Source organism: Cnephaeus nilssonii (assembly GCF_951640355.1).
Source record: "Cnephaeus nilssonii genome assembly, chromosome: 22".
NCBI lineage: Eukaryota > Metazoa > Chordata > Mammalia > Chiroptera > Vespertilionidae > Cnephaeus > Cnephaeus nilssonii.
This window is the reverse complement of record NC_137093.1, coordinates 25,015,515-25,030,199: the sequence shown is the minus strand read 5'-3', so window position 1 is coordinate 25,030,199 and position 14,685 is coordinate 25,015,515. Positions and strand designations below refer to the sequence as shown.

At 46.8% G+C, this 14,685-nt stretch overlaps 1 protein-coding gene across 2 annotated transcripts in view; it reads right to left on the bottom strand.

The window, feature by feature from the left end:
- Positions 1-14,685, bottom strand: part of ZNRF3 (zinc and ring finger 3) — a 136,489-nt gene that overhangs the window by 47,140 nt on the left and 74,664 nt on the right. For both annotated transcript variants that reach the window (XM_079763234.1, XM_079763235.1), the window contains exon 2: positions 6,256-6,381. In XM_079763234.1, the coding sequence (XP_079619360.1) occupies positions 6,256-6,381 (126 nt within the window). The remainder of the gene's footprint in view (positions 1-6,255; positions 6,382-14,685) is intronic.

Here is a 14,685-nt window from a genome sequence, read left to right as displayed (position 1 = left end):
GTAGCAGTATGCTTACAGAGGGGAGGAAATTGCTATTTATTGATTATCCACACATTCATTCCATGAACTTGACATACATTAATTATCACACTATCTTTACAGAGGGGGCTAGAGAGAAATGAAAGCAAAGAGAGACTAATTGGCCCAAAGTTACCCAACTAATACCAAAATAGAAGAATTACCATTTGCATCTAGGCCCTATGACTCTAAGATCTGGGCTCATTGCACTACTCGAACATGCTCTAACATTGATCATGCATTTCAACAGAACATACCACAAAGGATGCCACAAACCTGCCATCATACAGGAGGGCAGTGGGGGCAGAAAAGAGAATGAAGGAGGAAAGAAGTGGAATTTAAGGTTTCCTTAGGAAGATAAAACTTGTATGTCATGGTAAGACCGAGTTTCTCAACTGAGACAGCTAATTCTTTGTTGTGAGCGGCTGTCCTGTGTTGAGCAGTATCCCTGGCCTCTACCTGCTAGATGCCAGTAGCACCCCCACCACCTCCTGGATATTTTTGTCTGAAAACCAAAAATGTCTCTCTCCAGACACCGCCAAATGTGTCCTGGGCCTGGGGAGGGCAGGAGACGAGGAGCAACACGCCACCCCTGCATTTCTATACCATTTTTAAGCGTAGAGTTCAGCAGCATTAAGTACATTCATACTGTTGTGCAACCACCACCACCATCCATCTCCAGAACGTTTTCATCTTCCTCAAATGAAACTTTATTCCCATTAAACACTAACTCCGCCCTCCCCAACACACAAGGCCCTGGCAACCACCAGTCTATTTTCTGTCTCTGTGGACTGACTCCTTAAGTAATGCCACTTTGAGTGCTAAAAGAAACTGAGGAGCCCTAGCTGGTGTGGCTCAGTGGAAAGAGCATCAGCCTGCGGACTGAAGGGGTCCCAGGTTCGATTCCGGTCAAGGGCACATGCCTGGGTTGTGGGCTTGATCCCCAGTAGGGGATGTGTGGGGGGCAGCCAATCGATGATTCTCTCTCATCATTGATGTTTCTATCTCTCTTTCCCTCTCTTTTCTCTCTGAAATCAATAAAGATATATTAAAGAAAGAAAGGAAGGAAGGAAGGATGGAAGGAAGGAAGGAAGGAAGGGAGGAAAAGAAAGAAGGAAAGAAACTGAGGAGTAATGACGCAGGTAGAGAGAAGGAAGAGAGGATGGCCAATAAGAGCTGCTACTTTATTCAATGCTTTCAGTTGTGCCCGGAACAACAACCAACACTTGACATGCACTCGCTACTTTAGGTGCCGTTCTCATCCAAGAGGCAGAACCGTGCAGAGGGGCTCCGTGGCTGCCCCGGGTCACACAGCTCGCAGGGCCGGAAGTGAGGTTTTAACTCAGGTTAGTTTGATGTCTAAATCCAAGTGTTAACCATTACATGTTCCCTTCTCCTCACAACCAGCCTGAAAAAATAAAATTCCTCTGACTCTGTTTTCTGTCTTCCAGTCATTTTGGTTACCGGCGTCTTTATTCATTCTTTGGGAAGAAGTTACCAAGACATTTTGAGAGCTGGATGTGGGTTGATGAAGTGAAAATGAACATAAGGGTTCAATTCTCTGTCAGCCCCTCATCCCCGGGTTTCCTGCTGCTCATCAGAAGAGCCAGGATTTCAAACCAGCTCGCCTGTCTATACATTTCACACTTGCCTAAATGGTGAAAACAGAAAAAGGCCAGATGAAGAGACTGGGACGTCTTGAAGGCAAACAAGAGGTGTCCTTGACAATGTCATTGACTTGGGCCTCATCAAAGCCTTTAAAAGAATTGATGTCTGGGCCCATTCTGTTCCTGAAAACAACCAGCAGCAAAGAGTAACCTGATCCTCCCCCTCCCCAACTAGCCTAGCTGCCACTGCCAAGCGAGCATTTCCACGAGCATTTCCACAACGGGGGGGCCTCTATGGCACCCGTGCTTCTGTCAGAAACCTTCAGTGGCTCCCAGCTACCTAGGAGATGAAGGCTCCTTAATCTAAAGCCTCTTCTTCCCCCAGCAACTTTCAATGCCCCTTGTAGAACTTGTTGCTCCCTTTCTCTCTGCCCTGTTCCTGGAGACCATTCCCACATCTCGCCCTGTCACACGAGCACCTCTCTGTAAAACCCACCCGGCCCCTCCAGCCTGGTGGGCTCACTTCTCTCTGTTTGTGCCAGGGATTGGCCCTCAGTCCAGGGCAAGAGCATCTGACTCTTCAGAGTACACTGATGAGGTAGTAGAACAGCCTTTATCTCAGACCTCCGCTTAGCTACTTGGGAGATTTCAATCCTATGTTATGTAAACAGCGCCCCTGGGACTCAATTTCTATACTGCAAAATGGGGATGTGGACACAATCTCAGAGTTAGCCTGACAATGAAAGGAGACACCCTGCATATAACACTCTAGCTCATGGCAAACAGCCCACCCATGATGGCTGCTTTTACCCTCTCATCGGGCATTGACCCTGAGCCAGGCTCTGTTGTAAGTGCTCCACCAACATCTTGCAGAACCCCCACCACAATGACAAAACCCGCATTAGCCCCAATGAGAAGAGTAAGGCCCAAGAGCTGAAGTGACCTTTCCCAGGTCACTCAGCCAAAGCTGGATCTCTGACTTAAAACTCCCTGCCTCGCCCTGACCGGTTTGGCTCAGTGGATAGAGCATCGGCCTGCGGACTGAAGGGTCCCAGGTTCGATTCCAGTCAAGGGCATGTACCTTGGTTGCGGGCACATCCCCAGTAGGAGGTGTGCAGGAGGTGGCTGATTGATGTTTCTCTCTCATCGATGTTTCTAACTCTCTCTCCCTCTCCCTTCCTCTCTGTAAAAAATCAATAAAATATATATTTTTTAAAATTCCCTGCCTTTCTTGTCTTTTCATTAACTTCCTCTCTGTCCAAGAAAGAGCCCAGTCCATACCTGTTGACCATCCTGTCTTTCAAAATCCTCCCTAAGACTCCAAAGTGGGGGTGTGAAGGTGTGTGTAGGGGGGCGGGGGGGAATTCTGCCTCAATTTATGAAATCTGGGCCTTGGGCTTCGTTAGAAACTCCAGCAGATTCTGTGTGTTCCCTGCCATGCCTCTCCACGAGGCTGGCGGGTCACAGAAACAGGCTCCTGGGCTTTGGGGATGGTTTGAGAGCCTTACTTTCAATAGCAAGCTGCTCGGAAATGCCAGCTTTATTCTATTTTCATTTCCTGGGACTTAAATTGTCACAGGTAACGAAGGCTGTCTTTCAATGCTGCAATTAGAATCTCCCCAAACTAGAATAGTAAGGGAAGGTTTTAAACATGATACAGAGGCTCAAAATATTAAAAGAGCAAGGAGCCTAGAACAGCATCACCGCATTCAGTGACAAAGAGGCCCCCAAAAGCTAAGATTGGCCCCAGGCCTGGGGCGGGAGGGTGGGGGTCACGCTCACCCCAACTCTGCCTGCCTAGCTGATCCTACTGTCTGTCCCCCCTCCTACAGAATCAAAAAGATGAGGAGGAAAGGATCATAAATCACCTCTTTCTCCTGAGTTTACAGTGTTCCTTTCTGAGGAGTTCAAAAGCACCCAGTAATAAACCAAGGTGATGAGTTTACGTCTTTGGCTTTTAAAACGAAACTTTATTGGAACTCCTGGAGAGGCAGTTACGTGTTTTTTTTTAATTTAGGACATTCCTCTCTTATTCCAACTCTTCGCCCCATGGCCTTTTCTGTGGGCGGGTGGGTAAGGAGGGTGGGTGATGGGGGAGGGAGAGGGGTTTGTGCCTGTCCCTCCCCTGTTCTCCCACCGGCTTTTCCGAATGCCTCAAAGACATTCTCCCTTCTATGGTTTTAACAAGTCTCAACATCCATGCAGAGACGTCCCGCCCCCCACCCCCACACTGACTTGGCTGTTTCTCCTTCTGTGCCTCTCTCCACTGCCCACCTCCTCGCCGGAGCCACTAAGAGCAAAGAAATTCTGGAAAGGCCGAGCCATCGGCAGGACATCAGGCTGCCATGGAGGGCCACCTGGCTTGTCTTGACCCTCGTGTCTCTTGCCACTGCCCTTGGGGGATCAGAAAAAGAAACCCCACAGTTAGCAAAGGTAATAAAGCTGAGGATAACTACACTTTAAGGAGAAAGATGAAAAAGAGAATAAGAGAGAGGGAGGGGGGAAGAGAAAGGGAGAAATTGAGATGCCTGACTTTTCACACCTCCTACACCAATCCAGGTTTGAAACAAACGTGAAACGGTCTTGCCCAAGCATTTTTGCTAATGGTTTTACTTGGGTGTTAAGCCAAATTTCGGTAACTAACCACATGTAAATACCGTCTGGCCACCGTACAACCTTTCTAAACAGAAACACGGTGTGCGTGTGTGTGTGTGTGTGGGGGGGGCGGGTGAGGGAAGCCTGTTGCCTGTAAGCAGGTAGAACCACGTGCTTAGCTTCTGGGTCCCTGCATTCAATAAATATTTGGTGAGTGAATAAACCCAACAAGTACTTAATGATTCGATATACATCTGGGCTTTTATTCCCCCTGGCTCCACAGGCCAGCGGGCCAAACCTTACAAACCTCTCCAAGTGAAATCACTCCAGGCTTGTTCTAGGTACAGGAGGAAACAATGGGAGAAGGAGGGGGTGTCCCTGGGAGTCCAGTTCCAACCCATTTATGGACACAACAAACACGAAGGTGGAGTCCCACCAAACTGGGGCAAAAAAAAAAAAAAAAAAAAAAAATTAAGACGAGGTGCTGAGACCCGCATAGCAGCAGCTAAAGTAAAGGAGAAAATATTCTATTAGGAGCATACTGCCTACAAGGAAAGCACTGTTCCTACAGCCTTTGGATGTAGCTGGCATTCCTCCTAGGAAAACATTAAAATATTCTCAAGGGGGGTCACTGTTCTCCTAGCATCATTAAGCAGTTCTGGCCAACTACGTAAACGACAAAGTATCAGGGCCCGGGCCACCTCAAACAACTCAGTTCAACTTTGTGAACTATAAACCAAACCGATGATAACTCCTGTGCCCGCTTGTTTGTTTTTCCCTATAAAAGGGGCAAAGGAACTTGACAAGTGCTAAGACACTACTCAGAAGACAGGTGGGAGGCAAAAATCACAGATGGGACCCATGAGGGTCTCCCGGGCCAGAAGTCTTCCAGGCGACATTGGTTGGGATATCTTTAAGGCTGGGAAAGGCTCCCTCCCGACTATCCTGCATGGGTATGGAAACCATCTCTTCAAGAAAATCCTCAGGAGCCCAGGACCGTTCTTCCCCCCCGCCCCCCGCCTTTGGCCCCCCCAGCTGTCTCTCCTTAGTACCTAGAACAGCAGCTTCTGAGAATATAAAAAATATCCAGGCAATAACACTACCCTTAGGATACCACCCTTCCTCCAATCAAAATTCTAATAACTTTCTCCAAACCTCTCCCTTTCACAAAATGATCCAGTTTAAAACAGGTAGTTACCTGTCCTATTTTAAGATCACTGATGAATGGTTTTCCAAAATAAATTTATTTCTATCTTATACTGCAGTCAGAGGTAATGCTGATATTCTTGGCTTTAAAAAAAAAAAAAGAAAAGGCTTTTTTAGTACTTCGAAATAGGATGACAACAGCCAATGGCAGGCAGCAAGCATGTCTGGAGAGCTTATTCTGTGCTAGACGCTTGTGTCTCAGCTCCCCTCCTAACCATCCTGTGAGGTAAGTTCTAATACAGGAGCATAATTGCTGTCTGCCATTCTGAAACCAAAAAAGCTCTAAGACCCAAAAGTTTTTCCATAGCTTACTAGGCAGCAAAACTTAATGGACCTGAACTCATTTTGGAGGCGAAGCTGCCCTGACTTAACACGAGGCTGTTTAGATTTTAGTTTAACCCACTAATGTGACTATCCATAAAGTCTGCTACACAAATATGAATGTGTATGACACCTTAATGCCTTTCTAAAACCTCAAAGTCTCAGAATTCTGAAACGTCTGGCCCCCAGGGTGTAAGATAAGGTGTGGGGACGCTCTATTATCAACCCATTTCACAGATAAGGAACTGAGAGTCCTTGAGGGGAAGTAACTTGCCTAAGGCTACAAAGTGGACAAGAGGGGGAGGCTGCCAGTCTCCATCAGAGTCCAAGCTTGCAGTACCACGGCGGGCGGCCATGAGACATGTCTTCGTGCTCCACCCACTCGACGCCATCTGGGAAGGAGCACTGTGCCAGCAAGGATTTTCTCTGAACCAACTGTTTGGAGGAATCGAGGAAATGGCAGCGTGGAGAACACCCATCAGAACTGGAGAGATTCGGAGGGACTTACCTTGCCCAGGACAGTGAGGCATGGTTTCGGGTCCAATTCTGGCTGTTCCAGCTTCACCACTCCCACCCAGCCGTATTCGTACAAGTCCTCTTCGTCATTGTTATTACACAGGCCCAGTGGGTGCATCTAGGAAACAAAAGGCAAAGAAAATGTCAGTACACAGGCTGCAGGTATGACGGAGTCACACTGTGTATTTCTCAGGCTCCACAGTCAAAAGTAACCCCAAAACTTAAATTTAAATGGCAGGCAGGGGGGGGGGGGGCGCATTTTTCAACCCACGGGGAATCCTATCTCGCTCAATGAGCTGAGCACTGGGGAGAAAACAACTACAACTACCTTTTATGGATGCTTTCTCACTGTTTTGTACATAAGTGGTCACCCAAGATGGACACCACCCTCTGGGATATAAGGAAAAACAGCATCGCACCCGTGCAAATGCCAATCTGATTTGCGGTGTGACACCGTAACATTCAGCAGCAGTTACAAATGAGACTAGCTAGGTTAGTAGCCAAGACTATTTGGCCTCTAGACCTTAACAGCGTATTGACTTCAACTTATCACGCAAGAGGACCTGGAAAGACACTCGCGAATTTACGGAGAGACCACCAGAAATGTGGTAGAATCACCAGTAGGATGGACAGGCTGTTTCAAGGCCATCCTGGTTACCGGGAAACAGATTAAATTCTTTAAAGCTTTCTCAGAATGTACAAAGCACAGAAATCAAAGATAGGTTATAGAGGAACATCATCCAAGCTTTGCTAGTAAAAGCGCAGTCCACGGGGACCTGAAAACAGAACCATCCTAAGGTTTGTACTCACAGATGTATCACTGAGTTGAATCAGGCCCTAGAATCCCTAATAACAAGTTGAGGAGACAAAAATCCTCATAGATAAACATAATTGATCAAGACATTAATGAGCCCAGTACAGGGCCAGGCTCCTTAAATAACTGGGAGAAATCTGTCTAGCTTTATAGCATATGAGAGATACAAGAGACCTAAAAGCCCACGGTGGTAGACAGAGGAATGGCCGCTATGTCCTAATCACGTCCCAATCCCCGGAACCTGTGACTATATGGCCTTACGTGGCACAAGAGACTTTATGTTTACAGATGTGATTAAGTTTGGGGTGGCTGGATATTATCCTGGATTAACTGGGTGGGTCCAATGTAGTCACAAGGGTCCTTATAAAGAAAAAAGGGCATCGTGGGCACAGGGAGGAGATGGAGCAATGGGCTTTGAAGATGAAGGAGGGAGCCATGAGCCAAGGAATGCAGGCAGTGGGCCTCCAGAAGCGGAACAAGACAGGACATGGATTCTGCCTGGAGCTTCCAGAAGGAACACTGCCCCGCCAAGCCAACCCATTTTTTACTCCGGACCTCCGGAACAGTAAGAGAATACATTTGTGTTGCTTTAAACCACTAAGTTGTAGCAACTTGTTTTAGCAGCAGATAGGAAAGTAATACACCCTCCTTAACCCCCACTCATTTTACAGATGAGGACACAAGTTCAGGATAAGCAGTTGTGCCAAGACAACACAGCCAGCCAACGGCTGTCCCCAGAGGTGACCTGGGTCTTGGATTCACAGTCCAGTGCCTTCCCACTTTACCTGCTTCATTGTCCCTTCCTCTGAGAGCTGGTCATCTAACGGGGGAGAAAAGGCTACCTCAAATAACATCTTTACTTTAAAAAGTTGCCCACTAGCTCTAAATCCTGTGGCCGTTGGAGTGCAACATGAGTTTAGTGCTGGAAGCAAGGGTTGCTAGAATGTTTGGGGAGGCCTCGTGCAACTGCTGAGCCTTGAGCTGAGCTTCAAAGGGAGAGCTGACTGGTCAGGGAAAAATGAGAGACGGCAGGCGGTCATTCCATGCCCAGGGAGGAGAAGCTAAGGGCTTGAGGGCGAAGAGTCATGAGAGCAGCCTGATTAGTATGGAGGGCCACAGTCTACACCAAAAAGGAAAGAGATGGGCTAGAAGATTAACTAGGAATTTAAACACCAAGACAATAGCATCGATTCTTCACTAGAAAAATGGCACATTGAAAACAGTGTATTCTAGGCAGATGGTGACACACCTTCTGGCAGTACTGCGCGTGGACTCTAGAGGCACCAATGAGTGGAGGGCTGACTCGGAGAAGACAGATCCTGGACAAGCCAATGGACCAAGGAGGATGCACAGTCCTCCTTGTGAGGCAGATGAGCACAGGGTGCTACAAGGGGTGTCCAACTGCTGTCTTTATGAGCCTGGGACCCCCAGTTTCTGCCTGAGTCCTGAGGCGCCAAGAGTGTGCCCAAAGGACCGACAAGGGTTCTGCCGTGCGGCGGATGGCACCACCTTCCCACCAGCTGCCCCTGCAGAACCAGCTCACTGGAGAACGTTCAAGGTTATTGACGAGCAGCTTGAAAGGTAGACCTCCCAGTGGAGAGAGGATGGGTGAGGGAGATAAGCGAATCGTACCAACAGCCCAGTCACCTCTGACCTCCAGGAAAGGTCTCTGAGCCGGACTCAAGTCAGCTTCCTGAAAGCCTAGGTCAAGTCGTGGCAATGGCAACCATCCACACGGTTGACCCTTTTCTACAGTATTCCATGACGTTTTAGGCCTGGCCACGTGATTTGGAGGTTTCCAGATGAACAGTTGCTTTTTGTTATTCACACATGTATGGGGTTTGGCCAATAATAAAGAGCTATGTTGGGGGAGCAGAGATACCATGCAGCCTATGACCTTGTATTTATATCAAAGAAGCCAGACACAAAAGATCATGTACTATGTGATTTCATTGCTATGAAGTATCCAGAATAGACAAATCCAGCAGCTTAGGTGGGGGTGGGGGGATGGGAAGGAAGGACTGTGTTGAGGTGAAATCAGATGATGGTGATGGTTGCAGAACACTGTTAATGTAATCAATGCCTCTGCACTGTGTACTTTAAAATGGTTAAAATGGTGAATTTTAGATAAATTTTACCATAATAAAAAAGGTTTTAAAATAGTGTCCCTAGCCCTAGCTGGTTTGGTTCAGTGGATAGAGTGTTGGCCTGCGGACTGAAGAGCCCCGGGTTCGATTCCGGTCAAGGGCACATGCCTGGGTTGCGGGCTCGATCCCCAGTAGGGGGCGTGCAGGAGGCAACCTGTTGATGATTCTCTCTCATCATTGATGTTTCTATCTCTCTCCCCCTCTCCCTTCCTCTCTGAAATCAATAAAAATATATTTAAAAAAAATAATAAAATAAAATAAAATAAAAAGTGTCCCTAGAGTTCCCTCAGAGATGACTGTCCTCAGCTAACAGGGGAATCCACAGTGGAGGGCGACGTGGTTTCCACCTGCCAGAGCCTAAGCCAATGCCCGCAGCCCTTCTGGAGATGGGCTCCTGCAGAGGACAGCCCTGTAAGATGAAAAACAGGTTCCTGTATGAGGAAATAACTTGAGAAACACTTCATGGGGATCCAGGATTTACATCTATAAATTAAAGGTCTGCAGAGGCCAAAGGTTTAAAAAAACACAAAAGGTTTTTAACCTGTATTAAAACCAGTGTTTCCTACCCTTTGATTATAAGCCCATCTGGTGTTTAAATGGTCACGCCGTTTCACGGCACAGGCTCTGAGAAATGCATACACGCACGACAGAATAAACCTAGAGCAAATATGACTCCAATGGCGAACACCCATGATACAAAGAATAAGGGCTAGAGTGAAAGAGACGGAGGGACAGCTGAGGCAGCTGGAGGTAAGGGGAGGCCTGGGAGGGTGGGCAGGATGTAGACAAGGGAGAGGAGGAGGAGGAGGAAGAGGAGGAGAAGGAGGAGGAGGAGGAGGAGGAGGAGGAGGAGGAGGAGGAAGAGGGGGAGGAGGAACAGAAACCAAGGGCAGCAGCAGCAAAAGGCAAAGCTGAGAACTGGCACTTTCAAGCCACAGTGAGGAGGAAGTGGGTCTGACCAGGCCGGAGGCTTATGCTGTGGAGAGCAAAACTCAGGGTCACATTCAAGCGCGTGCCCCTGGGTGTGCAGAAATCTGAACGCCTAAGCCTCCAGCACACCTATCGGTCCCCTCGGGGTTAGCAGGCCTGGTACCCTGGCTGCACTTCCCGGCGGGCCCTCTGCCCTCAGCAGTCTCGTTCACCCTCCATTCTCCTCCAAGACGTCGCTATCAAATCTTCCACTGACGCTGGGGTGACGGTTAGCAGCTCAAAATGTCAGTCCTGTCAAGGGTGTTGACTTCTGAACAGAGATCAAAGACTTAAAAACCAAAAGGAATTTTTCTAAAGTGCCAGTGGGTGTGATTGATTGGCGTCGGTTGTTTATTTTCCCATGGAGGGCCAAGAGGCCACCAAAATAAAGTCACATCTCAGAGGATCGAAAATCTACCTCACAATCTGCACCACCTTCCCAGCTCCACGTTTGAGCTCCTTCTCTCCTGAGTTCCTTATTCCAGTTTACATGCCCAGGTGCCCAAGCTACGGGTCCTGTTAATTTAATCTCAACTATGTTTTAAGTGTAGCTGACCTCCTCGACTCATGTGCCAAATATTGAATAATTCAGGTCTCTGTCAGCTCGCCCTGATGACAATATCAGCTTCTGGAACTGCCCACCAGCCCAGGCCTCCAACCATTTACACCCTGGAGTTCTCTTTTCCCAAGTTAGGAGTGTATCAGAATGTTTTATAGGGAAGCACAAGTAGCCATAACATGAAAACATTCCTTTGTGAACTGATCTGGTCTCAAAGGATGGAATAGTCGAGGCAAAGTCATAAAATGCAAATGGATAAAAACCAATCTGGGGAAAATGAAGAAGGGGATGGCTTTCCTGTTAATTGAGCATCTACTATGCTACTATATTTATACTAGAGGCCCGATGCACGAAATTCGTGCAAGGGGCTCGGCCCTCGCAGCCCAGCTTCATCCGGAAGGTTGTCTGGAAGGACGTCCCGAAGGTCGTTCAGCGGTCCAGTCTAATTAGCATATTACGCTTTTATTATTATAGATATTTTATTTAATCCTTTTAGTAGCCTCTTACAAACTGTTGGGATATCCGATGATATAATGACTAGACTAAGCAAATAAGTTGCAAACTAGAACTGCAAATCAGCCACTGATACAGAATATAATGGAGTCCACAAAAGTCGTATCAGTCAAAAACAGGATTCTACTCAAAGCCAATGGCAACCAGTCTAGTGAAGTATTAAAGAAGAAGAAATCCACACAGGAGTTTCCACTGAGCAGGGTCAAAGGATTAAGACAGAACTTGGGAAAAAGTAAGAGCCCTCTAATATTTTTGGAAAAATGACTTTTGATGATCCTGTAACTGAAGTCAAACACAAGAAGGATGCCACATCCATACTCTCATACAATTTTGCTGAAAATATCCCAACACTGCCTACATGGGGTTCATTCTTCGTTTATTCTCAGAAATCAGTACAAAGCCATTATAATTTAACTTACTAAATTAAAATATAAACTATCATTTTCAGTTTCATTTTTCAAGATAAAGCCCTAATCAAACTTTTTTCCCCACTACTTACTAAGAAATATTAGCCCCTAATTTAAAAAGATCCCGAAGTCCTTTTCTGGAAAATAATCATATGGATAGATAATGAGGACTTTCTACATGTGGAGTGCATATACTCTCCTGAAGATTCAATTAGATATTGCTTTCACACGGTCACTCCCAAGAGTCATTACATGAAAACCAGATCATTAATTCATACATGTTGACATCAGCCGATGACATACAGGCAGTGACTACATGTAAGAGCTGTGTGCACTTCTGAAGATGTAATCATTCCAAATGAACCTTAGGGCACTTCAATGAATGATGTTCAAGCATGTTAGCTGTGAAATTAATGTGGCACATGAGCACTTAAAAATTATAGGTATTTGACTTTATTTTCTTAAAATGTTTGACTGTATGGGGTTTACCTGAGTTTTTGTCTTAATATTTTTTAAGAAGGTTAAAACTGGTTGAACTGTACATAAGAACTCAGGACGTCAAAAAGAACTACTAATGAAAATAGAAAGGAAAACCAAATAAACTCGAAAATCTAGAATGGCATTTGAGAAAGACTCCACTGGGCAGAGAACACTGAAGAAAGGGAAGGACGGCCGGAAATGAGAAGACAAGCAAAATCCTGGGACAGATCCACAGAAGAGCAACACAAGTACTGAACAGGAAACAATTAAAGTGCAAGGATGTAACAGGGAAAATGTCCTGTGTTACACCTTTGGCCTAACGCTGTCAGAACTTTGAGATGCTCAATGTCCTTGCCTGAGTCAATTGAAGGGAAACGCCCAGTGGGTTCTTTTTTTTTTTTTTTAATATATTTTGTTGATTTTTTACAGAGAGGAAGGGAGAGGGAGAGGGATAGAGAGTTAGAAACACTGATGAGAGAGAAACATTGATTCAGCTGCCTCCTGCACACCCCCTACTGGGGATGTGCCCGCAACCAAGGTACATGCCCTTGACCAGAATCGAACCTGGGACCCTTCAGTCCGAAGGCCAACGCTCTATCCACTGAGCCAAACCGGTTAGGGCCCAGTGGGTTCTTTATCGGGAGGTTTGACACTATCATGAAGCTGCGGCTCCAACTCTCTTCCTCTGTGATTTTGTTCCAAAGAGTGTCCCAGAATGAAAAGAGATTTGGAATCACACAACCTTGTGTTTAAAACTCTTGCCTCTTATGAGGCACATCTCGTTGGGCAGATGATTCAGTTCCTATAAACCTTGATTTTTCCCATCTGTAAAACAGGGACCATAGTGTCTGACTCAACAGGGTGCTGCCGTGAGGATTAAACGCGATAAAATACATAATCACAGTAGCACAGCAGACGCTCAACCAGTGGGAAAGCCTTCTCCTCCTTCACTTTCTCTAGACTTGTCACGTTTGCCTTTCTTTATGGCTTTGCCTAGAATACTCTGTCCTTCAGGACCAGTTCAAATGCCACCCCTTCTATGGAGCTTTCTGGAATGCACCAATATAGCTCGCTGTTTCCACCACGATGTCCCCAAGTGCTTTGTTTGGTGCTTACCACAGTTCTTCCAGCCGCCCCTCTAAGACGGGCACCTCCTTCTAGGACAGTGTTTCCCAGAGGTCCTTACACCCCACCCAGAGCCTTACACCCAACAGTTGCTCCATAAATGACTGCTGCCCTGCCCCACGCTTTGTTTTTGGTAAGCCGCTCAGATCTCTGCTCAGCTCAGTGAGGAGCCAGGGTAAACAGGCCAAGATTAATTAAACTGCTGCATGAACTTCAAAAGACCCAGCTCTTAGAGTCACTGAAGACGGCGTCGCCGAAGACATTCCTGGGACAAAAAAAGACTTATTGGCGATGGCACAGGGGCAAAGGCTGCTCCTTCTGGTCCTGCTGTGGAACCAAGCAGCCGGGCGAGAGGCCGCTGGTGCTTCCCACACGCAGAGGACACCGCTCAGCTGCCGGTCCTCAGGCCGGCTCCCGACAGCGCTTTAGAGGGGCAGTGGAGGAGGGGGGGGAAATAGAGGATGTCCCGATCCAAAACGCAAAACCTCCAATTTTCCCTCCAATGTCTGATCTTGGAAGCTGCTGTAGGCTCCAGGAAAACCAACAACAAGAGAATAAACCAAAGACGAGGCAGGCATGGGACCCAGGGCACAGGGAAACCCAACAAAGAAGAGCCGGAGAGGGAATTCCCAGGATGTAGGCCGTGGGAATTCCAGGTGACCAGTCCCCATGGGACCACGGCAACCAGGGCTGCAGGAGAGGCTAAACCAACCAACCAACCAACCAACCAACCAACCATAACCTGAATCATTACCCAGTGGGTTCACAGTTCTGAGGAGAAGATTATGGTTCTGAACAAGCACGTGAAATGTGATCGTTATACAGCAAACTGGAGTCATGGGGGGAGGGGGGGGAGACAATTATTAACTCCAGGGGGAAAAAATCTAAAAACACAAAAAGTTACACCAGAATTGCAAGCCATAATCAGGGTATGGCCCGTGTGACCCAGTTAGCTGAGAAGAGTGACAACCATAATAAGGTAAACCCTGATCTAAGCAATCATTGTGATGTAACTATAACGCAAAGATGCAGAGAGGGGAGGTAGGGAGGAAAGGAAAGGGGTGCGAGAGAATAAGAGAACAAAATCTTCATCCTTCAGAGTAGGAAGTCAAAAACGTGTTTCATGGACTAAAAATATGAAGCAGCAGGATATACATGTTATTTCGAAATCACTCACAGAAATTTAGAAATATTCAGAGGTGACTAGAAACTATTAAATAATTGAAAATAGTTGCCTCTGAGAATAGCCATCAGGAATGGCAAAGGGTGGAATGGAGGAACGTTCTTTTTCATTATGAGCCGTGACGTGCTCTTTGCCTTTTTATAAACATATGCATGCATTATTTTGATTAAAAATGTTCTATGTACTGCTGCCCAGAAGCCCCTTTCTCCAGGTGTTCCAGCAGAT